At 40.7% G+C, this 24,831-nt stretch overlaps 1 protein-coding gene across 2 annotated transcripts in view; it reads right to left on the reverse strand.

Annotated features, from left to right (window-relative positions):
* adgra2 (adhesion G protein-coupled receptor A2) overlaps window positions 1-24,831 on the reverse strand; it is a 161,865-nt gene that overhangs the window by 49,604 nt on the left and 87,430 nt on the right. For both annotated transcript variants that reach the window (XM_060931361.1, XM_060931360.1), the window contains exon 3: window positions 1,352-1,423. In XM_060931361.1, coding sequence (XP_060787344.1) covers window positions 1,352-1,423 — 72 coding nt within the window. The remainder of the gene's footprint in view (window positions 1-1,351; window positions 1,424-24,831) is intronic.

The raw sequence follows: 24,831 nt of genomic DNA on the forward strand, positions 1-24,831 counted from the left end.
AATAAATTCATTAATTCATTCATTCATTCATAAATTTATGAAAATTTTATTCCTAAAAAATGCAACATTTATTTCCTATTTTTAAAATCAACTTAAATATTATTTTTGTTAAATAAAAAAAACCTTTTATACCAGTAATTAATTAATTCATTCATTTTTAAATTAAGAAAAATTATTTACCCACATTTGTAAAAGTTGGAGTAAAATATAATAGCCTATTAACTATAATATTCCTTTAAAAAACAAATAGGCAATTTCTTAATAATTTTTTATGAACATTTATTTCTACTACCTCCATTTTCTTCCCCTTTATCTTTCATCATTCTGTAGAAAGAGAACTCTCATTTCTTGTTAAGTCTATTTGTACAGTCAATCGCACAACAGCTCTTTCCCATTTTAGATCTGTTTTTGTGTTTTCGTGGAATTAGAGCTGTGTTACTTCCACTGAGGGTGAAGTCATGAATATTTTTTGCTATTTTACAACTCAACTACAGCTAGGGTAAACAAAAAGGTTACACAGCCTGATCATAACAATAATTTTTTTTTCACTGACTTGAATCATCATAAATGTTATTGTGATTTATGGTTACATGATATATGGTCACATTTATGGTCAACGTCTCCAGTGTCGAGTTTTCCATCATGCTAAAATCTTCAGAACAGACTACGTTGCGGTTTCTCTTTAACTTCAACAGAAAAAAAAAACACTCATGAGGGGATGACTGTTTATAGGTGTTGCAACATAAGTGATAACAGGAGCTAGCTTGTTTCGTGGACGTTAAATGTACAGTAACTATAAACAGATACGTATAATGTGTCAATCTTTAACAAATAATATATGATTTGATTTGAAAAATGCTGCAGAATAAAACACTTCTGCACTTTCTATTATTGGAAAATAATCAGCGTCAGGATTGTAATAATAACCTAGCTTCAGATCAGGATGCATCGCGCCATACTATCTTTGATTATTTTCCTATTACAGCATGCCTGTTGTGTTTTAATCCTTTAAAACAGCCATGGCCTGAAGGTTAGAGAAGCAGCCCTGGGCCCAAAGGGTCGCTGGTTCGAGTCCCAGGACCGGCAGGAAAAATGTGAGGGGAGTTGAGTGAATGAACAGCACTTCCTCCTCTATGTGTGTGTGCTTCTTGCTCACTTGTGTGTTCATGGCTTCAGATGGGTTAAACGCAGAGGAGGAATTTCACTGTGCTTGAGTGTACATGTGACAAATAAAGGCTTCTTCTTCTTTAATTCCTATCATGCGGTATTCTCTAGATTTATAGGACTATTGACTGGTTCCTCTGCATGCATCATGATTACTGAAGCAAATGAATAATTCCAGTCAACTTACAGTTTTCTCAGCGCTGTTAGACTCTGAAAGGCTCCAGGCATGATGGTGCTGATCAGATTATTCTTCAGGTCCCTGCAAAGACAAGATCCAGATAAGATGAATCAGATAAAGAGAAGACGAATGGGAAATGGATCTAATTGGACACATATATTGTGTGGTGTTTCTTTCGTGACTATAAAACATCTACTGCAAGTTCCTAATATGAAGGAGAGCTAAAAGAGAGCTTAGAAATTAAAATGGTCACTGGAACAAAACCTTAACCAATACATGTCCATGTCGTAACCCAATACTGAGTATCCGAATCAGGATAAATATTGGCCTGAAAAGCGGGAACCGTTTCGGATATGGTTCAGTCCAAGGACATATTTAAACAAGAGTGCTCTGAGAGCACAATATCCCTTGCTGGCAACTAGGCCATAACTCTGGTAAAATGTGACTGAATTGAATGAAATTCATCTCATCTCATTATCTCTAGCCGCTTTATCCTTCTACAGGGTCGCAGGCAAGCTGGAGCCTATCCCAGCTGACTACGGGCGAAAGGCGGGGTACACCCTGGACAAGTCGCCAGGTCATCACAGGGCTGACACATAGACACAGACAACCATTCACACTCACATTCACACCTACGGTCAATTTAGAGTCACCAGTTAACCTAACCTGCATGACTTTGGACTGTGGGGGAAACCGGAGCACCCGGAGGAAACCCACGCGGACACGGGGAGAACATGCAAACTCCACACAGAAAGGCCCTCGCCGGCCCCGGGGCTCGAACCCAGGACCTTCTTGCTGTGAGGCGACAGTGCTAACCAGTACACCACCGTGCCGCCTGAATGAAATTGCAATATGCATATTACTGACTTATAACAAAGAATCCTGCCACGTTTCATGGAATGCCTCCAAAAATTGTGAGAGGAGTTGATTTCAGAAGGTGTGTACCCTTCCCGGGAAAGACGGATGGAAATCGCCATGACATAATCCCCCTTCGGGCCTTTTGGCCAACGGGGGATAATAAAAATTGTGAGGGAAGTTTAATTCAGAAAGCAAGCACACCTTGATGAAACTGCCAAAGTTCAAGTTTGTTAATAATCAAGGGCATAACTCTGGTAAAATCTGCCCAAATTAAACGAAATTTCAGTATGCGTATAACTGTCATATAACAAAGCCTTTTGCCCAGTTTGGTGAAATTCCTCCAGAAGTTGTGACAGGAGTTGATTTCAGAAGAACGTACACCCTCATGAAATTGTCAAAGTACAAGTTATTTAATCAAGGGTCAAAACTCTGGTAAAATTTTCACAAACAAAATTAAATCACAGTATGCGTATTAGGGTCATATAACAAGGCCTTATGCCAAGTTTCATGAAATTCCACCACAAATTGTGAGAGGAGTTGATTTCAGAAGGAAAACACACCCTCGTGAAACTGTCAAAGTATAATTTTGTTAGTCAAGGGTTGTAACTTTGGTAAAATGTGACCGAATTACAATATGCGTATTAGCGACATATAACACAGAATCCTGCCAAGTTTCGTGAAATTCGTCCAAAAATTGTGAGAGGAGTTGATTTCAGAAGGTGAGTACCCTTCCCGGGAAGGACAGACATCGCCATGACATAATCCCCCTTCAGGCTTTTCGGCCAGCGGGGGATAATAATATTGGCTGGCGTTGAGTGGTCTATCAGATAATGTAATTGTAATAATGTAATGATGTAAAACTCGTCTTCGACTCATTCAATATCATGCTAGCTGAATGGAATATATCTGATATACTACGAAAAAAAAGCCAGCCAATATTATTATTATAATACATAAACATTCAATGGAACGATTATAGATTTTACAAAAATTTAAGAACAGGGGGGTTATGAATGGAATATATCTGATATACCATAAAAAAAACAGCCAATATTATTATTCTTTCTCACTGAATATTTGCATCAGCTCTGATGTGTGATGTCATGTTGTCTTGATAACCATTCAATATCGTAAACCAGAGGGGAACTGTCAGGGCCTTCTAGTCTTTCAGAGAAGGCCCAAACAAATCAGCTGTTATATTTAATTGCTTTCATTCTTTCATAATTTCATTATAATTATTCTCTTCTCATTCTACTTTGGCCTCATTTTCTGTCAAATGAAAGCGTTACTGTCCTGAAAACATTACAGTTATCCAATGAGAGTTTTTTGTTTGTTGTCTCTAGGCTGAGAAGACTTTAGAGCTGCTCACTCATTGGCTTGAACTTCATTGCCAGGACAGAAGACCATGGCAGTGTATGTTTATGTAGGAAGTGACAGATGAATTAACCAATCAGATTCTGACTTATAGTGAGAGGGACCAAAAATGTATCACCCCAGACCTTCTCGAAGGCCAACGCGAGCTTAACTGCGAGTCGGTGCCGTTAGTGCAGCAGTAAAGTCACCTTCCAGCCGGTGTAGTGTTCATCAGTAATGTGAGCGAATACTAATAAAGCGGTCAAACCAGTGCTATCGAGAGCTACAGGCTAACGACCGAGAAACTAAGATTTCTGTCTCCAGACTCTTCTTCCATGCACATATAGCAATGTCATAATTTCAAATCCCAAATCCCTCTATTGTAAAATATGTTAATTTATTGGGTTCTGTTAAGGTTAATGGTTCCGCTATTGTTTCTGATGGGGTTAATTAGTGTAACACGCCTGTGGACATTATTGTGCTTGGACTGCCTGGAAAGGGGTAAGCTGGCTTCGTGAATAATGCATGGACAATATTCATTAATACGGTATATTTTTTTATTTTTTCCAAGATACCTATATGATGTTTATTTTTTGATGTAAGAACGTTTTGAAACACATCCACCGTTTGTATCGGATCAAATATGTAAATTAGTGTCGTAAAATTCTGTGTGAAAATTCAAGTGTTTATCGGAGTAGCCATTTGGCTGGGGTTTTACTAACTGGTATATTATGTTGTAAGGATTCCAGAATTCGGCGGCACGGTGGTGTAGTGGTTAGCACTGTCGCCTCACAGCAAGAAGGTCCAGGTTCGAGCCCCGTGGCCGGCGAGGGCCTTTCTGTGCAGAGTTTGCATGTTCTCCCCGTGTCCGCGTGGGTTTCCTCCGGGTGCTCCGGTTTCCCCCACAGTCCAAAGACATGCAGGTTAGGTTAACTGGTGACTCTAAATTGACCGTAGGTGTGAATGTGAGTGTGAATGGTTGTCTGTGTCTATGTGTCAGCCCTGTGATGACCTGGCGACTTGTCCAGGGTGTACCCCGCCTTTCGCCTGTAGTCAGCTGGGATAGGATCCAGCTTGCCTGCGACCCTGTAGAACAGGATAAAGCGGCTAGAGATAATGAGATGAGATGAGATTCCGGAATTCATTCCCCTGTCTCCATGTGTTGATGGCCCTGTCAGTCATTGTCTTCCAGAATAAATGTTGACAGATCAACTCTTTGCCTCCTCTGCATCATCTATTAGCCACTTTTAGTTAGACTTTTAATTATTATTAGAGTAACTGACTGGTTATAGACGGTTACACACACTCGCCACAGTATTTTTCACTCAGCCTTAAGTATTCATTTCCCTGTGTAATTTACTTAGTTACTTTTAAAATCAACTTCGACAGCTACATACAATGGCGCGACCTGACAGCCTGCCGCTAATCCCTTACAAAATCCTTTGCCCTGTTGCTTTTTTGGTGTGTCTGGCTAAGGTTTGGTTGAGCTCAAGTCCCAGCTCTAATAGTAACGGTTCACAACTGTCATAAACCCTATTCAGCGCTCATTCTCCATTTGGTAGAGTGATGTAATGCATGTAGGATAAGCGATATGCTAACAATATTGCATGCTATCAAACCAAATGAATGAAACCCGCAATAAGGGAATAGAACACGTTTTTATTCCATCGAAAAAGTGTCCTGTATGTATAATAATATCACGATTTGTAAAAAAAACAAGACACAACATGTCTTAACCCATTGACGCCGGATGCTGCGTCGCGCAACATTGCCCCTAGCGCCGGTTGTTGCATAACGCAACATTGCCCCAAATGCTGGTTGCTGCATAACGCAGCATTGTTGATGTCATTATTTTCAAGACGCATGCCAGATTTGTTTTTTTTTTTATAAAAATGTGTTAGCATTAATGCTGAATGAGCATGATCCAATAAAAGCAGAGAATTTTATCTTTTAAATGCAACTTATTTCATGTCTTTATGTGCTTCAGAGGCTGAGATATTGAATTTTTCATAGGTGTTTTCAATTAATTATTTTTATTTCAGAAAACCCTCAGGCAGATGGGGACCTTTTCTAAAAACTGGCTTAGGCATTTGCAGACGTTTTTTTGCAGGCGTTTCAGGCGTCAATGGGTTAAAGCATTATAAGTCCGACAGAAACTTATTTTTGCAGATACACTGACAACAAATATAAGGCGTGATACCCGATCATGTAAAAAGAAGCAGATATAAAAAGAAAACACTTAAAAAACAGAGAAATTCTTTTCAACGGGGATAAAAAGTGAAGGTACTTTTGAAAAAGGCAGTTCCCGCAATGAACTTGTCCCATCCTCAGCCAAGCCATAAATATCCATTTTTTTTAAAAAACAAACTTTGAAGATACGGTTTCGTGCCGACTCTCTACCCCCTCCACCTTTTCCTGTGCTCTAATTTAACCCATAGCCATGTGTTGAAACACTTATCAGTCCGACCCCTTGAACACAAACAGACTATTGGCCTTTAAATTAACCTTTGGAACTCTTGGCATGATATTTATTAGCCAGGTGGGAATTGGGAGAATAATGAAGGTCAGCTGATGCCATGTAACGGCTTCCTCTCATATGACAAATAAAAATCCAGGTCTGTCCCAGTAGTGATGGTTCCTTGTAGAAATGTACCAAAGTTTCCAACTGAGAAGCTTTCAACCTTCACCAGGTCTGAATTTATTAAAGATGAGACCAGTTATAGACCCCCTTCAGAATGAAGGCCTCTTGTGCCACTGATTGCATTTTACAAGCTCCATAACGTCTGAGAATGAAAGTGCATATACAGTAAAAAACCTCAGGCATTTCCCACAGCTCCATCTGTCTTCCTACCATTACACGAATGTTCACTTGAGTCATTCACTTTTGATCATTTGACCAATGGAGTGGCTTTAAATCTGACACGTGTCAAAGAAGGCATAGCCTCAAACCTTGGCTGCTCCTATCAGGAAAATCAGAACGGTCTCAGACGCTGACCACAATATTTTCAGCCCTAAGGAGATGTGAAATAGGACAGATGGATCTTGTATTTGTCTAAATCCAGAGAGTCAATCTCGAAGACAAGATGAAGCAACCGAAGCATGTTTTAAATAAAATAGCAGCCGTAATCAGCAGTTGAGGTTTTGTGTGTAAGACCAGAAAGCCCCTTCAATACTAAGCTACAGTATATGGTTGGATTTTACAACACAATTAGCCGAGTGATATCTATTCACTGCAGCTCTGACTAATATATATAGTGGCGTAGATGCCAGGAGTCAAAAAGTTTGAGTCCACAAGCAACACAACACCCATTTCATCAGTAATATAACCCGAAATAATTCTTCACCCAAACGCAGAACACTTTAGAACACTTTCAGTTTGACATTTAATTCGCAAACTTCGTCATTGGACAAACTTCCCTGTACAACAAAATTCTTTGGCTACCCATTCTCCCAGATGCTGAAAACAAAGTATAAATCAAAACTAGACTGTATTTCCACAGAGAAAATGCAAAGTGTGCTTGCAGGGCTGTAGCAGAGGGCCACCAACAGTAACTGAATCAGACATGAGACCTCACGCTCTAAGATCCGTTTTAAATGGCTGAGCTCACAGCGTGACTGGGCCGACACAACAAACCATTAATATTGAGCATGCTAACTGCTAACATGCTAACAGCTACCATGCCAACATGTTAATACTAACATCTAGCATGTTAACATGCTATGGCTAGCATGCTAACAGCTCACAAGCTAACAGCTAGCATGCTAATATGCTACCGGCTAATACACTAACATACTATGGCTAACATGCTAACACACCAAGGCTAATATGTAACAGCTAACATGCTTATATGCTAAATGACTAACAGCTAGCATATTAACATGCTAAGGTTAACATGCTAACATATGGTGGCTAACATACTAACAGTTAGCATGCTAACATATTATGGCTAACATGTTAACAGCTAGCATGCTAACATATTATGGCTAGCATGCTAACATGCTAATGCTAGCATGTTAACATCTAGCATGCTAACACACTAAGGCTAATATGTGACAGCTGGCATCATCTAGCTCATGTTTAAAGTCTTTAATTTTCTGTAAAGCTGCTTTGCGACAATGCCTGTTGTTAAAAGCGCTATACAAATAAACTCGACTTGACTTAACATAACATGATACTAACATGATAAGACTAACATGCTAACATACTCTGGCTAACATGCTAATGCTAGCATGCTAACAGGTAACATGCTAATATGACAAGGCTAACAGTAACATACTATGGCAAACATGTTAACAGCTAGCATGCTAACAGCTAACATAATAACATGCTAAGGCTAATATGCGACAGCTAACATGCCAATGGAGCACTTGCATGTGACGTCACAGCCGATCCAGATTGTGACAGACGCCATCGTGTCGGTCAAACGCCATATTTCCACCTTCTACTTCTGGTTCTACTTCTGCTTTTACTTCTACCTTTTCTTCTGGAAAACCCTACTATATACAATTCTACTACAACGGCTGCGGCTACAAGCTCTCCCTACCTGTGCACGTTTTTTATGTTTTTTGTGTGTATTTTTGCGTGTTGTTCGTCTGTACCGGACTTCAATATCCACTACAACCGTATGGACTTACTGGACATTGGTTTCCAGCAGAAAATGACGGTTTGTAGCGATTTCCATTGCATGCACAACATTCCGGACGAGAAAAAAAAAAACATTCCGGACGAGATTGCGAGACCAGCGGGGTCTCCGTGGATTGTTATTGGAAGCAAAGCGAAGGAGGCGGTGCCGGGAGCCGAAGCAAAAGCGAGGCTGCAGAGCCGGCCTGTTGACTAAGCTCAGAAAACAGCCACTCAAATCTCCACTGCCAAGCCTCTACCTCTCCAATGCCAGATCCATGTAAACAAGACGGACGATTTGGAATTACCTTATTCTATTCTATAATCGGCTGGTCAGTGCTATACTCAATACTTAAGTGACTTACCCATCCAATGAGGATTATTTTCTTGTTTACAAGATGCCACATCTGAGTCGCTGACAAATCCTGAATTTCTGTAGAGATAACTGTCCAGAGATTTATAAGCACGCAGTGCTTCACCACTGAACAGCGAGGGAAAGTTGATGAGGTAATCATACACGTCCGGGTATTCCGCTGGCAGTTCAAAATCTGGTTGTGAAAACTCCGTCCGGTAAGCCATAAGGGTCACAAATCTGTAGATCGTTTATTTTAGACATATATCTAGTTATCTGTTCATTAGAAAAATGAGCCGTGTAGTCCGTCGGTTGAAATTGATCCATTCTGTACACGAGTGCAGCAGTATTCAGCGGTGTTTTTGACCGACAAGATGGGGGTTGTGTACTTTCCGGTCACGTGACTGCAAGATCTCTATATGCTAATGGATAACATGCTAACAGTTAGCATACTAACATGCTAAAATACTGTGGCTAACATGCTAACTGTTAGCATGCTAACATGCTAATGCTAACATGCAGCTTCTTGCTGCTTTGTGCAGCAAGCACACTAACAAAGAAAATACTGTAAATGTTTAGCACAAAGATATCATGCTACATAGAAGCAAGATCACAATACGGCATAAAAATCTCATCTCTCATCTTCTCTAGCCGCTTTATCCTGTTCTACAGGGTCGCAGGCAAGCTGGAGCCTATCCCAGCTGACTACGGGCGAAAGGCGGGGTACACCCTGGACAAGTCGCCAGGTCATCACAGGGCTGACACATAGACACAGACAACCATTCACAATCACATTCACACCTACGCTCAATTTAGAGTCACCAGTTAACCTAACCTGCATGTCTTTGGACTGTGGGGGAAACCGGAGCACCCGGAGGAAACCCACACAGACACGGGGAGAACATGCAAACTCCACACAGAAAGGCCCTCGCCGGCCATGGGGCTCGAACCCGGACCTTCTTGCTGTGAGGCGATAGCGCTAACCACCACACCACTGTGCCGCCCAGCATAAAAATCGAGAATACAAAATGAAACGAGCCATTTAGAGAGTAGTAACTAATAAGCATGTCATGAGTCGCCTAATTCACAATTCGATTCATGATATTCGGCTTATGACTCAATTTTCCCATGATATTTTTGAAAAAAAAAAAAAACTATGAAGAAAATTTTATGACCAAAAAAGTGCAACATTTATTTTCTTATTCTTTATCAACTGAAATATTCCTTTTGTTAAATTAATAAAAAATACTTTTGTTTCATTTTCTTAATGAGACTGTCATTGACGGCGTAGCTCACTCCAGCCCCATCTAGTCCAGAAGGAACGATCTTATAGATGTCTGAGAGGGTGCTCATCAGTGTGTGTGTGTGTGTGTGTGTGTGTGTATTAGTAACTGCACTCCTATGGAACAATAGCTGTTTCCTGGCTGGCATGTCCCAGTCCTCATTAGTGCTGTGATGAAAGGAGCTACACTACCCACTATTTTCTACACACACACACACACACACACCTCGGACTAGAGGTCAGAGCTGCGTACGCGCTCTGTGTGAAGATCAACAGCGACACACATCCATCCACTCTTACCACTGAGATGGGGAATGTGGCCGAGAGCAAGCGTGCACGCGCACACACACACCATCTTCACCGTATCAGACTCTAGTAAGCACCTAAAAAGCTTTCAAGTACCCCGATGACATGAGGGACGGCAAACTGCATGAACGTTGTCAGAAATTGATTCTGCTCCATTTCCTCTCAACATGAAACACGCTGGACATTTTTATGACAGAGTTTTATTTGTCCTAGTGTGCACATTTCACACCCCTGCATCTCACTCACACACACCAGACTCACAGATACTATTTGTTTACTCAAAATTTAGCCAAAAATAAGTTGATGCATTTCATGCTGGTTTCACTCATGTTTTTAGTTTCGATGTGTGTGTTTTGTAAGTGTTGCTGTTACGTTGTTATAGTTTTTATGCTGTGTTCTTAGACCCTATAGACACTTGGTTTTAAAATGCATCTTGCATGAAGGGGTAACAAGTGGACAGCGCTAAATACAAGTCTAAACGGCCACCAAGACACATTCAACTCAAACCGAGTTACCGAGGAGGTCTGGGACACGTTTGACCACATATCTTTGGCATAAACGATAATGTGTCCTAATGTGTTTCCAACAAGGATGTAACAGGAAAATGCCTTTGTCTTGCCAGTCTCAACAGCTAAAACGGCCCATACATGTATATTAGCTCTTGAAACGGTTTTGTTTTCTTAGCTCGCCTGTGCTCAACAAATCTAGTGCTTGTCTTGCGACAAAGACAAATGTAATACCTGTGGACCAGGCCCTCTGAAATGACAGAGGCAGCAACGAGCTCTGAATACAACTGGTCAGCTGGAAACCTTAGAGACACATGATACACACAGCTGTACAACCCCAATTCCAAAAAAGAAAAGTTGGGATGCTGTTGTAAACTGTAAATAAAAACAATGTGAAAATTTGCATATCGTGGAAACCCTATATTTTATGAAAATAGTACAAAATGTTCAAACTGAGATCTCATCTCATTATCTGTAGCCGCTTTATCCTGTTCTACAGGGTCGCAGGCAAGCTGGAGCCTATCCCAGCTGACTACGGGTGAAAGGCGGGGTACACCCTGGACAAGTCGCCAGGTCATCACAGGGCTGACACATAGACACAGACAACCATTCACACTCACATTCACACCTACGGTCAATTTAGAGTCACCAGTTAACCTAACCTGCATGTCTTTGGACTGTGGGGGAAACCGGAGCACCCGGAGGAAACCCACGCGGACAACATGCAAACTCCACACAGAAAGGCCCTCGCCGGCCACGGGGCTCAAACCCGGACCTTCTTGCTGTGAGGCGACAGCGCTAACCACTACACCACCGTGCCGCCCAAACTGAGGTTTTAAAAAAAAAAAAATATATATATATATATATATATATATATATGCTCATTTTGAAATTTGATGTCAGCAGCACATTTCAGAAAAGTTGGGACAGGGGCATGTTTACCACTGTGTTGCATCACCTCTACTTTTAGCAACACTCTGGAAAAGTTTGGGAACTGAGGAGACCAACTGATGTAGTTTTGAAAGAGAAATGTTGTCCCGTTCTTACCTGATATACAATTTCAGTTCAGGGTCTCCTTTGTTGTATTTTGCACTTCATAATGTGCCAAATGTTTTAAATAGGAGACAAGTCTGGACTGCAGGCAGGCCAGTTTAGCACCCAGACTCTTTTACTACAGAGCCATGCAGTTTTAATATGTGCAGAAAGTGGCTTGGCATTGTCTTGCTGAAAGAAGGAAGGCCTTCCATGAAAAAGATTTTGTCTGGATGGCAGCATATTGCTCTGAAATGTGTATATATCATCCAGCATTAATGATGCCTTCCCAAACTTACAAGCTCCCCATGTCATGTGCACTAATGCACCCTCATACCATCACAGATGCTGGTTTTTGAACTGTGCATTGATAACAAGCCTGATGGTCCGTCTCCTCTTTAGCCTGAACAGTGTAGTGTCCATGATTTCTAAAAATAATTTCTACTTTTGATTAGTCAGGCCTCAGGACAATTTTCCACTTTGCGTCAGTCCATCATAAAAGAGCTTGGGCCCAGAGAAGGTGGCGGTGTTTCTAGATATTGTTTATATCTGGTTTTAACTTGCATTTGTGGATGCAGTAATGAACTGTTGTCGCAGACGATGGTTTTCTGAAATGTTCCTGAGCCCATACAGAGATTTCCACTACAGACACATGTCTGCTTTTAATGCAGTGTCTCCTGAGGGCCTGAAGATCACAGGCATCCAATGTCAGTTTTCAGCCTTGTCTCTTGCATACAGAGATTTCTCCAGATTCTCTCAATCTTTTAATGATATTATGTACCATAGATGAAGTGATCCCCAAATTCTTTGCAATTTTACATTGAGGAACGTTATTCTTAAAATGTTGCACTGTTTGCCCATGCAGTCTTTCACAGAGCAGTGAACCCCTCCCCATCTTTACTTCTGAGAGACTCCGCCTCTCTGGGATGTTCTTTTTATACCCAATAATGTTACTGACCTGTTGCCAATTAACCTAATTAGTTTTTTTCAATATTACACAACTTTCTTAGGCTTTTCATGCCCCTGTCCCAACTTTTCTGAATTGTGTTGCTGGCACTAAATTAAAAAATGAACACATATTTTTCAAAAAACCTGCATGGCTCCATAGTAAAAGAGACTGGGTGCTAAACTGGCCTGCCTGCAGTCCAGACCTGTCTCCCATTTAAAACATTTGGCGCATTATGAAACAAAAAATACAACACAGGAGACCCCGAACTGTTGAGCAACTGAAATTGTATATCAGGCAAGAATGGGACAACATTTCTTTTTCAAAACTACAGCAATTGGTCTCCTCAGTTCCCAAACGTTTACAGAATGTTGTTAAAAGTCGAAGTGATGCAACACAGTGGTAAACATACCCCTGTCCCAACTTTTTTGAAACGTGTTGCTGACATCAAATTCAAAATGAGCAGATATTTTAAAATAAATAAAATACAATTTCTCCGTGGGGCGGCACGGTGGTGTAGTGGTTAGCGCTGTCGCCTCACAGCAAGAAGGTCCGGGTTCGAGCCCCGTGGCCGGCGAGGGCCTTTCTGTGCGGAGTTTGCATGTTCTCCCCGTGTCCGCATGGGTTTCCTCCGGGTGCTCCCGTTTCCCCCACAGTCCAAAGACATGCAGGTTAGGTTAACTGGTGACTCTAAATTGACCGTAGGTGTGAGTGTGAATGGTTGTCTGTGTCTATGTGTCAGCCCTGTGATGACCTGGCGACTTGTCCAGGGTGTACCCCGCCTTTCGCCCGTAGTCAGCTGGGATAGGCTCCAGCTTGCCTGCGACCTGTAGAAGGATAAAGCGGCTAGAGATAATGAGATGAGATGAGACAATTTCTCGGTTTCAACACTTGATATGTTGTTTCTGTTCTATTTTCAATGAAATATAAGGTTTCCATGATTTGCAAATCTTCACATTCTGTTTTTATTTATAGTTTACACAGCGTCCCAACTTTTTGGAAACGAGGTTGTAAATGGCAATGTGTCTCAGCTGTCCACTTTTGATCTGATCGCCCAAGACGCATTTTTAAACCAAATGTAAACAGGGCCTTAGTTTTGATATTGTTTTTTATAGTTGTAATTTATTTTAAATAGTTTTTATGTTGTGTTTATAGAGTTTTGTTGTGTTTTTATAGTTCTGCGATTGTTTTTGTAGTTTATTGTGTTTTTATAGTTTTGCTGTTGCACTATATAGTTTTGTTGTGTTTTTATGTTTTATATATATATATGTTGCATTTTGTTTTGTGTTCTTTATATAGTTTCGCTGTTGTGCTGTTTATAGTTTTGTTGTGTTTTTATATGTTGCATTTTGTGTTCTTTATAGTTTAGTTCTTGTGTTTTTACTTTTGAAATAAAAAAAAAACCCAGCCTCGGGCACCTATTTAACATCGGAGTGTTTCAGTGTTTCAGCGGGAAAGCCAGTGGATAATTGTTTTGCCTTTGTTTGTAACTTGAGTGGTTAGAATTGAACAAATCAGGGCTTAAGACACAAGCATTCGATAATATTCCCATGCTGTGAGAGATGATCTGGTAAATGTCAGTAATGTTCGAACACATGTTAGTGACCTGTTATTTAGTCAAACATAGATTAAAATATGAATCGGCCCTTCTTCAGAAAGATAACTGATGGATTAATCCGTTTTAAAAATAATGAACCAGAACAGTGATGTTGAATATTAGTGCAAGCCTAACTGGAACTTCATTGCTCTGATTCAGTGACACAAAAGCAGCTCTCTGTGTTTTCTCCATGCCTGCGAGGACACTTATCTTTAGATTGATGTACATCAACCACCAGTGGCCCATTGTTCCCAGAGTGCTTTGCTTTCTGCTCTACTTCCCCGTGCGCTCTGTGATTGGACAGAAGCAGAGCGGAATGCCACGGCCTGACCCAGTAGGACTATTGTCGGTTCCCTTCAGAACCGCATGCTAGTCTATTCACTTTGTGATGATGGAGGCGCTCTGTGTGTGTGTGTGTGTGTTTCAGAGACGTATCCATTAGTGCAGTTTCTTTATTTGAAGAAGTCATGACTGTGTATGCACCTGGGGCCTGTGAAGAGACGAGCACATGAGAGGGAAAGAGCTAAAGGGACTTTAAGGGATTGTCTGCTTCAGGTCTTGTCCTAAATATGCTACCGATGTAAAGGATGGAGAGAGAGAGAGAGAGAGCGAGAGAGAAAGAGCAAGAGAAAGAGAGAGTGAGTGTGAGTGTGTGTGTATTTGCTGTGTTCACATTTTCACAGCTGTTACTGGAATGTATACACACACATTAAAAAGACGTTAGCTAACCTAATACTGGATGTACTGATTGTGCATATGCATCACATTGTGTTTCTGTGTGTGTGCGAAAGGCCAGCAGAGGCCATTTTTGTGCCGCGTGTCATTTCCTGTCTGTGCAGAGGCCCTCACTCGTTTATTTTTACAGTTTCCTTTCCCTCTTTTTTTTTTCCAACTCCGCTTTTCCCGTGCAAGCCGAACAGGGGAGGCTCTCAGAAGCAAAAAACACTCATGCCCAACATTACACACTGCACACACGCACGCACACACACAATGGGGTCCTTATAACTCTGCACCCCAAATCTACTCCATACCCAAACCCTTGCCTCCTGTTTTGCCAGATAATTTCCTGCTTTCCTTCATCCGTCTAAAATTATTTATATAACGTACAAGCAATCCTTCAAATCTGCCCCGAGCTAACAGAAGCGTAACTCTTTCAACAGAAAATGGAAAATGCGTAATTAGCTGACGACAATGAAGAGGTTAGTCATTTTCATTTGCAGATTTTCGCACTGAACATTGATCATAAGGAAAATATCTCGACTAAATTTCCAATCCGGCCTTGTCAGTTGTGTGTGTTTAAGCTGATGTTGCGTAATCATACATTCTAATTATGACAGAGGATGAATGAATCCCAATTATTAATTTTCCATCAAATTTAGCCAAAGCAAATTCCTGCTTGCTAGCTAGCTTCCACAACCAAAACATGATGAATGCTAATACATACTTTCTCAGATGCACATAAAACCAACCGCTATGTTTTTCTATTCTTACAGAGCAGCTGAACCAACTGATGAACACAGCCATTTGTACTCTCTCTCTCTCTCTCCCCCTCTCTCTGGCTCTCGAGCGCAGTCATCATTTGGATCAGGGTTAATACAGTTAATGAAAACTGAGACTAGAAGGTCTTAGTCTCTAGCTCAGTAGATTGTATACCTCCATCAAGCCACATATTATCGACATCAAAATTGGATCACTTGAACCTAGGATAATAATAAAGCTGTCCACCAAATTTCGTCCAAATCTGTTCGCTACTTTTTGAGTTACGTTGGGAAAAGGCAAAAAAATCTTGGATCCACATACATATCCAGATTTGCATCAAAATCTAATCAGTTGTTCCTTGGCCCTTGGCTCACCTTTCCCCCAAATTTCACCCAAATCTGTTCACTACTTTTTGAGTTATGCTGGGAACAGACAAACAAACAAACAAACAAACAAAAAATGGAGGCGAAAACATAACCTCCATCAACAAAGTTGGTGGTGGTAACATAATTTCATTAACTGAAATAAAACCAAAATGATATAGTTTAAAAAAAAAAAACTTGAAAACTAAATAAAAACTGCAAACGAACAGTGCAGCACAAACTAAAACGAAATAGAACGGGATGCAAAAATCAGCTTTGTTTTCATTTTTGTTTCATTTTTCCCCTCGAGACAGCAAGAAGAAGAAAAACAACTTTATTCATCACAAGTACATTTGTGAAATTCCTTGTTCTCGTTCGTTATCTCTAGCTGCTTTATCCTGTTCTACAGGGTCGCAGGCAAGCTGGAGCCTATCCCAGCTGACTACGGGCGAAAGGCGGGGTACACCCTGGACAAGTCGCCAGGTCATCGCAGGGCTGACACATAGACACAGACAACCATTCACATTCACACCTACGGTCAATTTAGAGTCACCAGTTAACCTAACCTGCATGTCTTTGGACTGTGGGGGAAACCAGAGCACCCGGAGGAAACCCACGCAGACACGGGGAGAACATGCAAACTCCGCACAGAAAGGCCCTCGCCGGCCACGGGGCTCGAACCCGGACCTTCTTGCTGTGAGGCGACAGCGCTAACCACTACACAACCGTGCCGCCCTGTGAAATTCCTTTCTACATTTAATCCATCTGAAGCAGTGAACACACACATGCACACATACAAGTGAGCAATGAATACACATACCCAGAGCAGTGGACAGCTATACTACAGTGCCCGGGGAGCAGTTGTGGGTGAGGTGCCTCGCTCAAGAGAACTTCAGTCCAAGGCCGCCCCACGTTAACCTAACCACATGTCTTTGGACTGTGGGGGGAAAACAGAGCACCCGGAGGTAACCCACGCAGACACAGGGAGAACATGCAAACTCCACACAGAAAAATCACCATCAGCTGTTGGGCTTGAACCCAGAACCTTCTTGCTATGAGGCGACAGTGCTAACCACTACACCACCATGCTACCCAATGGATCGTTATGGACCAGTTCCAGAAGGGGGCAGTAATGTAGTGCTGCCTGCCATAAAACTCCGAAGAAGAAGAAGAATACAGTCTTTCAAACAAAAACTAAATTAAAAAAAAAAAGAAAATTTCAAAACGATAACGAGACCGTGAATGACGGCGTAGCTCACTCCGGCCCCATCTAGTCCAGAAGGAATAATCTAAAGTGGGCCACCTTGCGCAATAAATTTTGTAAGCTATATACAGTGGGGAAAATAAGTATTTGATACACTGCCGATTTTGCAAGTTTTCCCACTTACAAAGAATGGAAAGGTCTGTAATTTTTATCATAGGTACACTTCAACTGTGAGAAACAGAATCTAAAAAAAATCCAGAAAATCACATTGTATGATTTTTAAATAATTAATTTGCATTTTATTGCATGAAATAAGTATTTGATCACCTACCAACCAGCAAGAATTCTGGCTCACACAGACCTGTTAGTTTTTCTTTAAGAAGCCTTCCTATTCTCCACTCATTACCTGTATTAATTGCACCTGTTTGAACTTGTTACCTGTATAAAAGACACCTGTCCACACACTCAATCAATCAGACTCCAACCTCTCCACCATGGGCAAGACCAAAGAGCTGTCTAAGGACACCAGGGACAAAATTGTAGACCTGCACAAGGCTGGGATGGACTACAGGACAATAGGCAAGCAGCTTGGTGAGAAGGCAACAACTGTTGGCGCAATTATTAGAAAATGGAAGAAACTCAAGATGACTGTCGATCTCCTTTGGTCTGGGGCTCCATGCAAGATCTCACCTCGTGGGGTATCAATGATCATGAGAATGGTGAGGGATCAGCCCAGAACTACACGGGAGGACCTGGTCAATGACCTGAAGAGAGCTGGGACCACAGTCTCAAAGATTACCATTAGTAACACACTACGCTGTCATGGATTAAAATCCTGCAGCGCGCGCAAGGTCCCCCTGCTCAAGCCAGCACATGTCCAGGCCCGTCTAAAGTTTGCCAATGACCATCTGGATGATCCAGAGGAGGCATGGGAGAAGGTCATATGGTCATATGAGACCAAAATAGAGCTTTTTGGTATAATCTCCACTCGCCATGTTTGGAGGAAGAAGGATGAGTACAACCCCAAGAACACCATCCCAACCGTGAAGCATGGGGGCGGAAACATCATACTTTCAGGGTGCTTTTCTGCAAAGGGGACAGGACAACTGCACCATATTGAGGGGAGGATGGATGGGGCCATGCATCATGAGATTTTGGGCAACAACCTCCTTCCCTCAGTAAGAGCATTGAAGATGGGTCGTGGCTGGGTCTTCCAGCATGACAATGACCCGAAACACACAGCCAGGGCAACTAAGGAGTGGCTCCATAAGAAACATTTCAAGGTCCTGGAGTGGCCTAGCCAGTCTCCAAACCTGAACCCAATAGGAAATCTTTGGAGGGAGCTGAAACTCCCGTGTTGCCCAGCGACAGCCCCGAAACCTGAAAGATCTGGAGAAGATCTGTATGGAGGAGTGGGCCAAAATCCCTCCTGCAGTGTGTGCAAACCTGGTCAAGAACTACAGGAAACGTCTGACCTCTGTAATTGTAAACAAAGGTTTCTGTACCAAATATTAAGTTCTGTTTTTCTATTGTATCAAATACTTATTTCAAGCAATAAAATACAAATTAATTATTTAAAAATCATACAATGTGATTTTCTGGATTTTTTTTTTAGATTCTGTCTCTCACAGTTGAAGTGTACCTACGATAAAAATTACAGACCTCTCCATTCTTTGTAAGTGGGAAAACTTGCAAAATGGGCAGTGTATCAAATACTTATTTTCCCCACTGTATACTACGTATATACAAGCTAGATATACACGAGCTATATACACCCTAGGACCTACCCACCCTACCAACCTATTTGCCAGGAAGAATCCAAAACGGACTGAGAAGAAGCGATTTTTGTTGAACTGCTCATTAAGGCTTAATTAGTCCATAACTTCATTAATAATTGTAATTAAGCAAATCTGGGTAGAAGTTATATGCACCCTAGGTACCCCTACCTTCATGCCAGAAAGAATCAAAATCGGTGAAGAACTGAGGGAGAAGTGATTTGTATGGAAACTGCTCTAAAGGGCTTAATTACGCCATATCTTCATTATTAATTGCAATTATGCGAATTTGGGTAGAAGCCATGTACACCCCAGGCAGAGCTACCTTCTGTGAGTGGCAAAAGTATGTGAACCTCTAGGATTAGCAGTTAATTTGAAGGTGAAATTAGAGTCAGATGTTTTCAATCAATGGGATGACAATCAGGTGTGAGTGGGCACCCTGTTTTATTTAACGAACAGGGAGCTATCAAAGTCTGATCTTCACAACACATGTTTGTGGAAGTTTATCATGGCACAAACAAAGGAGATTTCTAAGGACCTCAGAAAAAGCGTTGTTGATGCTCATCAGGCTGGAAAAGGTTACAAAACCATCTCTAAAGAGTTTGGACTCCACCAATCCACAGTCAGACAGACTGTGTACAAATGGAGGAAATTCAAGACCATTGTTACCCTCCCCAGGAGTGGTCGACCAACAAAGATCACTCCAAGAGCAAGGCGTGTAATAGTCGGCGAGGTCACAAAGGACCCCAGGGTAACTTCTAAGCAACTGAAGGCCTCTCTCACAGTGGCTAATGTTAATGTTCATGAGTCCACCATCAGGAGAACACTGAACAACTATGGTGTGCATGGCAGGGTTGCAAGGAGAAAGCCACTGCTCTCCAAAAAGAACATTGCTGCTCGTCTGCAGTTCGCTAAAGATCACGTGGACAAGCCAGAAGGCTATTGGAAAAATGTTTTGTGGACGGATGAGACCAAAATAGAACTTTTTGGTTTAAATGAGAAGCGTTATGTTTGGAGAAAGGAAAACACTGCATTCCAGCATAAGAACCTTATCCCATCTGTGAAACATGGTGGTGGTAGTATTGTGGTTTGGGTCCGTTTTGCTGCATCTGGACCAGGACGGCTTGCCATCATTGATGGAACAATGAATTCTGAATTATACGTACCAGCAAATTCTAAAGGAAAATGTCAGGACATCTGTCCATGAACTGAATCTCAAGAGAAGGTGGGTCATGCAGCAAGACAACGACCCTAAGCACGCAAGTCGTTCTACCAAAGAATGGTTAAAGAAGAATAAAGTTAATGTTTTGGAATGGCCAAGTCAAAGTCCTGACTTTAATCCAATCGAGATATTGTGGAATGACCTGAAGCGAGCAGTTCATGTGAGGAAACCCACCAACATCCCAGAGTTGAAGCTGTTCTGTCCGGAGGAATCGGCTAAAATTCCTCCAAGCCGGTGTGCAGGACTGATCAACAGTTACCGCAAACGTTTAGTTGCAGTTATTGCTGCACAAGGGGGTCACACCAGATACTGAAAGCAAAGGTTCACATACTTTTGCCACTCATAGATATGTAATATTGGATCATTTTCCTCAATAAATAAATGACCAAGTATAATATTTTTGTCTCATTTGTTTAACTGGGTTCTCTTTATCTACTTTTAGGACTTGTGTGAAAATCTGATGATGTTTTAGGTCATATTTATGCAGGAATATAGACAATTCTAAAGGGTTTACAAACTTTCAAGCACCACTGTATGAGCCCTGTTTGAGACAAATGATAAAATTTTATTTCCAAGTCACAAATGTATAAGCCGTGCTTATTCCGTCTTCTCAGCCATGCATGACTTCATCCACATTTTTTTTCTTGTATTTTGTTTTTCAGTGTAAACACAACTGCAACCAGCTGACAACGAAAGTTTATTTTGCTCTGAAGTCACATTTGATCACGCGAGTTTCTGTCAGATCCCAAGTCCATGGAATACTTTAGTATAATCGCCAAGGGCGTACTCCTGCATCTTGACTGAATCGTCTGGTGTGTGTGCGTTCTTACGATTAAAATTTTAGAAACCGGTTAAATCTGTCATTATGTCTGTGGTCTAAGATGTTTCTAAAATCCGTTAAGATTTGAAAATCCTCTAGCGTGCACCAAGCATTAGGCAGTTACACCAGTCATGGAGTCTAATATTACTTAGCCTTTAAAATTGAACCAGAAAAAAAAAAGTAGCTTATATGATACATATGCTATCTGGGCAGGATGTTTATATCCTGTATCTAAACGCACCTCATGGTTACGCAGCCTCAAGCTATATTTTACTTTCTGAAAACAAAATACACATGAAGTGTATAGCGATCTGCTTTCTGGCCAAGGCACGTAGTCATTTTCAGTCTCTCTGCCATACTTATATAGCTATAAAATGGGGGAAGTAAGAAATTGTATTTTCTTGGTTCATTTTGATTATATGCTTTCTTGGCTCTTTCAGTGGTTTAACGCCAAGAAAAACTCTCAGGCTCAAGTTAGGAAGCGGGAAAAAAAAAAGTCAGGGGAAAATGGGATGATCGTGGGATGACAATCAAGTCATTACAAATTGACGTGTTTGTATCGCACAACAGGTATAGTTACAGGTTATAGTTGCATATTGTGTTCATTTTCATTTTGGACTCACATCGAATGTTGTTAATGACTAGAATTTTCACCTTTCTAGAAAAAAAATAAGCAGACCGAATACAGAGCCTTGAGGAACTCCTATTTTACCACAAGGCAGAATTTTATTTTTATTTCTTGATAGGCTTCCAAACTGTACATTTATTTCTACCCCATATTACCTTTTTCTTCTTTTTTTTTTTAACCACAAGGCCAGATTTCCCGAAGCTATGCATGCGCATGTGTGTGCGCTTAAGGATAATTGCATACCATTTCGGGCCGATTCCTGCTTCTATCCATTGCCTCATTCTGTGCACTGCTATAACCTTATTCCCGCTAAAATGCACTGTTTAATGCATATTATAGTTTGTGAAAACGTTTGGTGCAATTCTTGAGCAAATCTATAAACCTATATTTAAATATATATATATATATATATATATATATATATATATATATATATATATATATATATATATATATATGAAGACCTATTTTCATAGCTTCCATAAATAGGATCAATGATCGGCCAAGTTTCTGTATATGAACTAGGCAGTCGGATACAGCGCACATGCACCAATCCAACCAAGGAGAAACATCTGGGCAGGAACACAACACAGCATGTATAAAATATCAGTGAATGAATGGAGAAGCCTGAATATTCAGCCCTGTGTCTGGACAAGAAAAATAGAAAAGGACACACTTGAGTAGGGAAGTCAAAAGGAAATAAAGCCCAGAGACCAAATTTAGGGGGGGGGGAAGAAAAAAAACAACAACCTTTAGCCGTGGAAAAAAATAATAATAATAAAAACAATTGAAAATCAGTTCAGCTTGAGGTTGACGGATGTGGTGAGAATTGAGAAAGTTTGTTGTCGCTTCGTTTTTTTTCCCTGCTGTTTTTTTGGCACGCACGATCAGCCACTTTATCTCCGACTCTATCCTGCCTGTCGCTTTCCAAGCTGCCCAGAAGACACGATTGCATTGAGCCTGCAACACAAACACACTCCCATCCACCCACGCACACACACATGCATAAACCCCTTGCCTTGAGTTTATCTCACAGCCACATCTGGAGTCTATCAAGTCCAGCTCTACTAAGCCCCCCCAAAACACACACACACACACACACACACACACACACACACGCCTTCTCCTTCTCGTGTTCTATTCTCCTGTACCTTTAACCCTCTCCTGACCATATCTCTTTTGTTACAATCATTAACACTGTTCATCACATCCATGGGTTTAAAGGAGAAGTGAAGGCAAATTTTTTTATTATCAAAATCCTATTTATCTCATTTTATTAAATCTAGGAATGCATTTTTGATACCTATTTTGTCACTGCTATAGCAAGTTATGAGTGTTTGAAATATGCTACGTAATACCGATATATCAATCCATATGTCAAAGCAATGGCCGTAAAAGAGATTCGCTGAGACCTGTACGAGACGTCGTAGGATGGAAGTAAAACGTACAGCGGAAATCAAAGTGACCAACATCTGCCAACGTCATCAAAAGACGCGCGCGCCCTCTTTCGAATGCTGATGTAATCAAGCTGGAAGTTTTGTTTGTTTTGATAGCAATCAGGAAAGTTTGAAAAAAGTAGGCAGTAATCGTCATGTAAACTCGTTTTTGTGCAATATTTCGTTTGGAAAACAGTTTTCAAAATGGCGGCACTGACACCTGGCTGACACTTCACGTTTCGAAGTCTCGCACAAGTCTCGTGAAGATCGCGCGGATAAGCGACGCCTGCCGTGGACCAAACGAACTAAATTCAACATGGCTAAAAACTGAATAGGCCGATAAGTATAATATTTAATTGCAATTACTTGTCAATACGAGTCACGATATAAGGTTACTAAAACTGAAAATGTAATTGAATAACATGTTAATTAAGAAATAAAGCAAGTTTAAAAATGACTTCAGTTCTCCTTTAAGCTTCTACTGCCTGGTGTTGCCATGTGGCAACAATGAATTTGTTTGTAATCTCATTTTTCTAATAGGCAGTACCAGAATACCGACAGTACCAGTCAAAAGTTTGGACGCACCTTCTAATTCAATGTTTTTTCTTTATTTTTTATTAATTAAAAGTCACTTCATGTGTTAAAGTCATGATGGATGTCGTTTCTTTTTACTTAGTTGAACGATTCTTGATGTAATATGGATTACTACAGTTGTGGTGTGGAATAGGGTTATTTACTGCATGTTTATTATTTATTATTTACAATCTCAAACTCATGAAGGTGAGAAACTCGTCCACTAATTAACTTTTGACGAGGCACAGCTGTTAACTGAAAAGCATTCCAGGTGACTACCTCATGAAACTGGTTAAGATAATGCCAATAGTGTGCAAAGCATCATCAAGGTAAACACTGGATACTTTGAAGAATCTAAATCTAAATATTAACATATAAACATTTGTTGCTTTTTAACACTTTTTTTAGTTTACTACATAATTCCAGATGTAATTTCATAGTTGTGATGTCTTCAGTGTTGTTCTACAATGTAGAAAATAGTCCAAATACAGAAAAACCTATGAATCACTACAGTAGGGGTGTACAAACTTTTGACTGGTACTGTATGTTTTACGATTTATTTGTAAAAACACAGATCTTTCTTTTGCTATGAAACATAATCGTCAGTTTGCATGACCAGGAAACACCAACCCTTTTCAGCAGATGCTTGACGCCGTCAAGGTCATCACCTGAGCGCTGTCAAAAATGAAGCATGGCTCAGTATTTCGACAAAAGCCCTTCAAGAAACGCATTAAAGGGCCATTCTCAGAAAATGTGACGAGTAACGGTAAAGACATTTTAAAAAAAATGTTGTGTACACTAATTTTCGTTAGAATCCCTGTCAATGTATTTAATGGAGAAAAAAAAGCATATTTCACAAATTCACAAAGCAAGAGATATCATGACTATTATGAAGAAATAATGCCCAGGTGTCGTCTTTAACATTACCCTATAGAGTAACGGTAAAGACAACACTGGGTAATGGTAAAGACATCCCATGGCATTTTTGGGTCACTGAATGCAGAAAAAAGATAAACAAATTATGCATTTATTATCCCATCTTAACTTGCTACTTGGCTAATTAAACTTTTTCAACATGCAGCATCATTATCATTTAGGGGTAACGTCAAACACAGTTAATTTCCCTGACATTTTGAA

Source organism: Neoarius graeffei, chromosome 10 (genome assembly GCF_027579695.1).
Source record: "Neoarius graeffei isolate fNeoGra1 chromosome 10, fNeoGra1.pri, whole genome shotgun sequence".
NCBI lineage: Eukaryota > Metazoa > Chordata > Actinopteri > Siluriformes > Ariidae > Neoarius > Neoarius graeffei.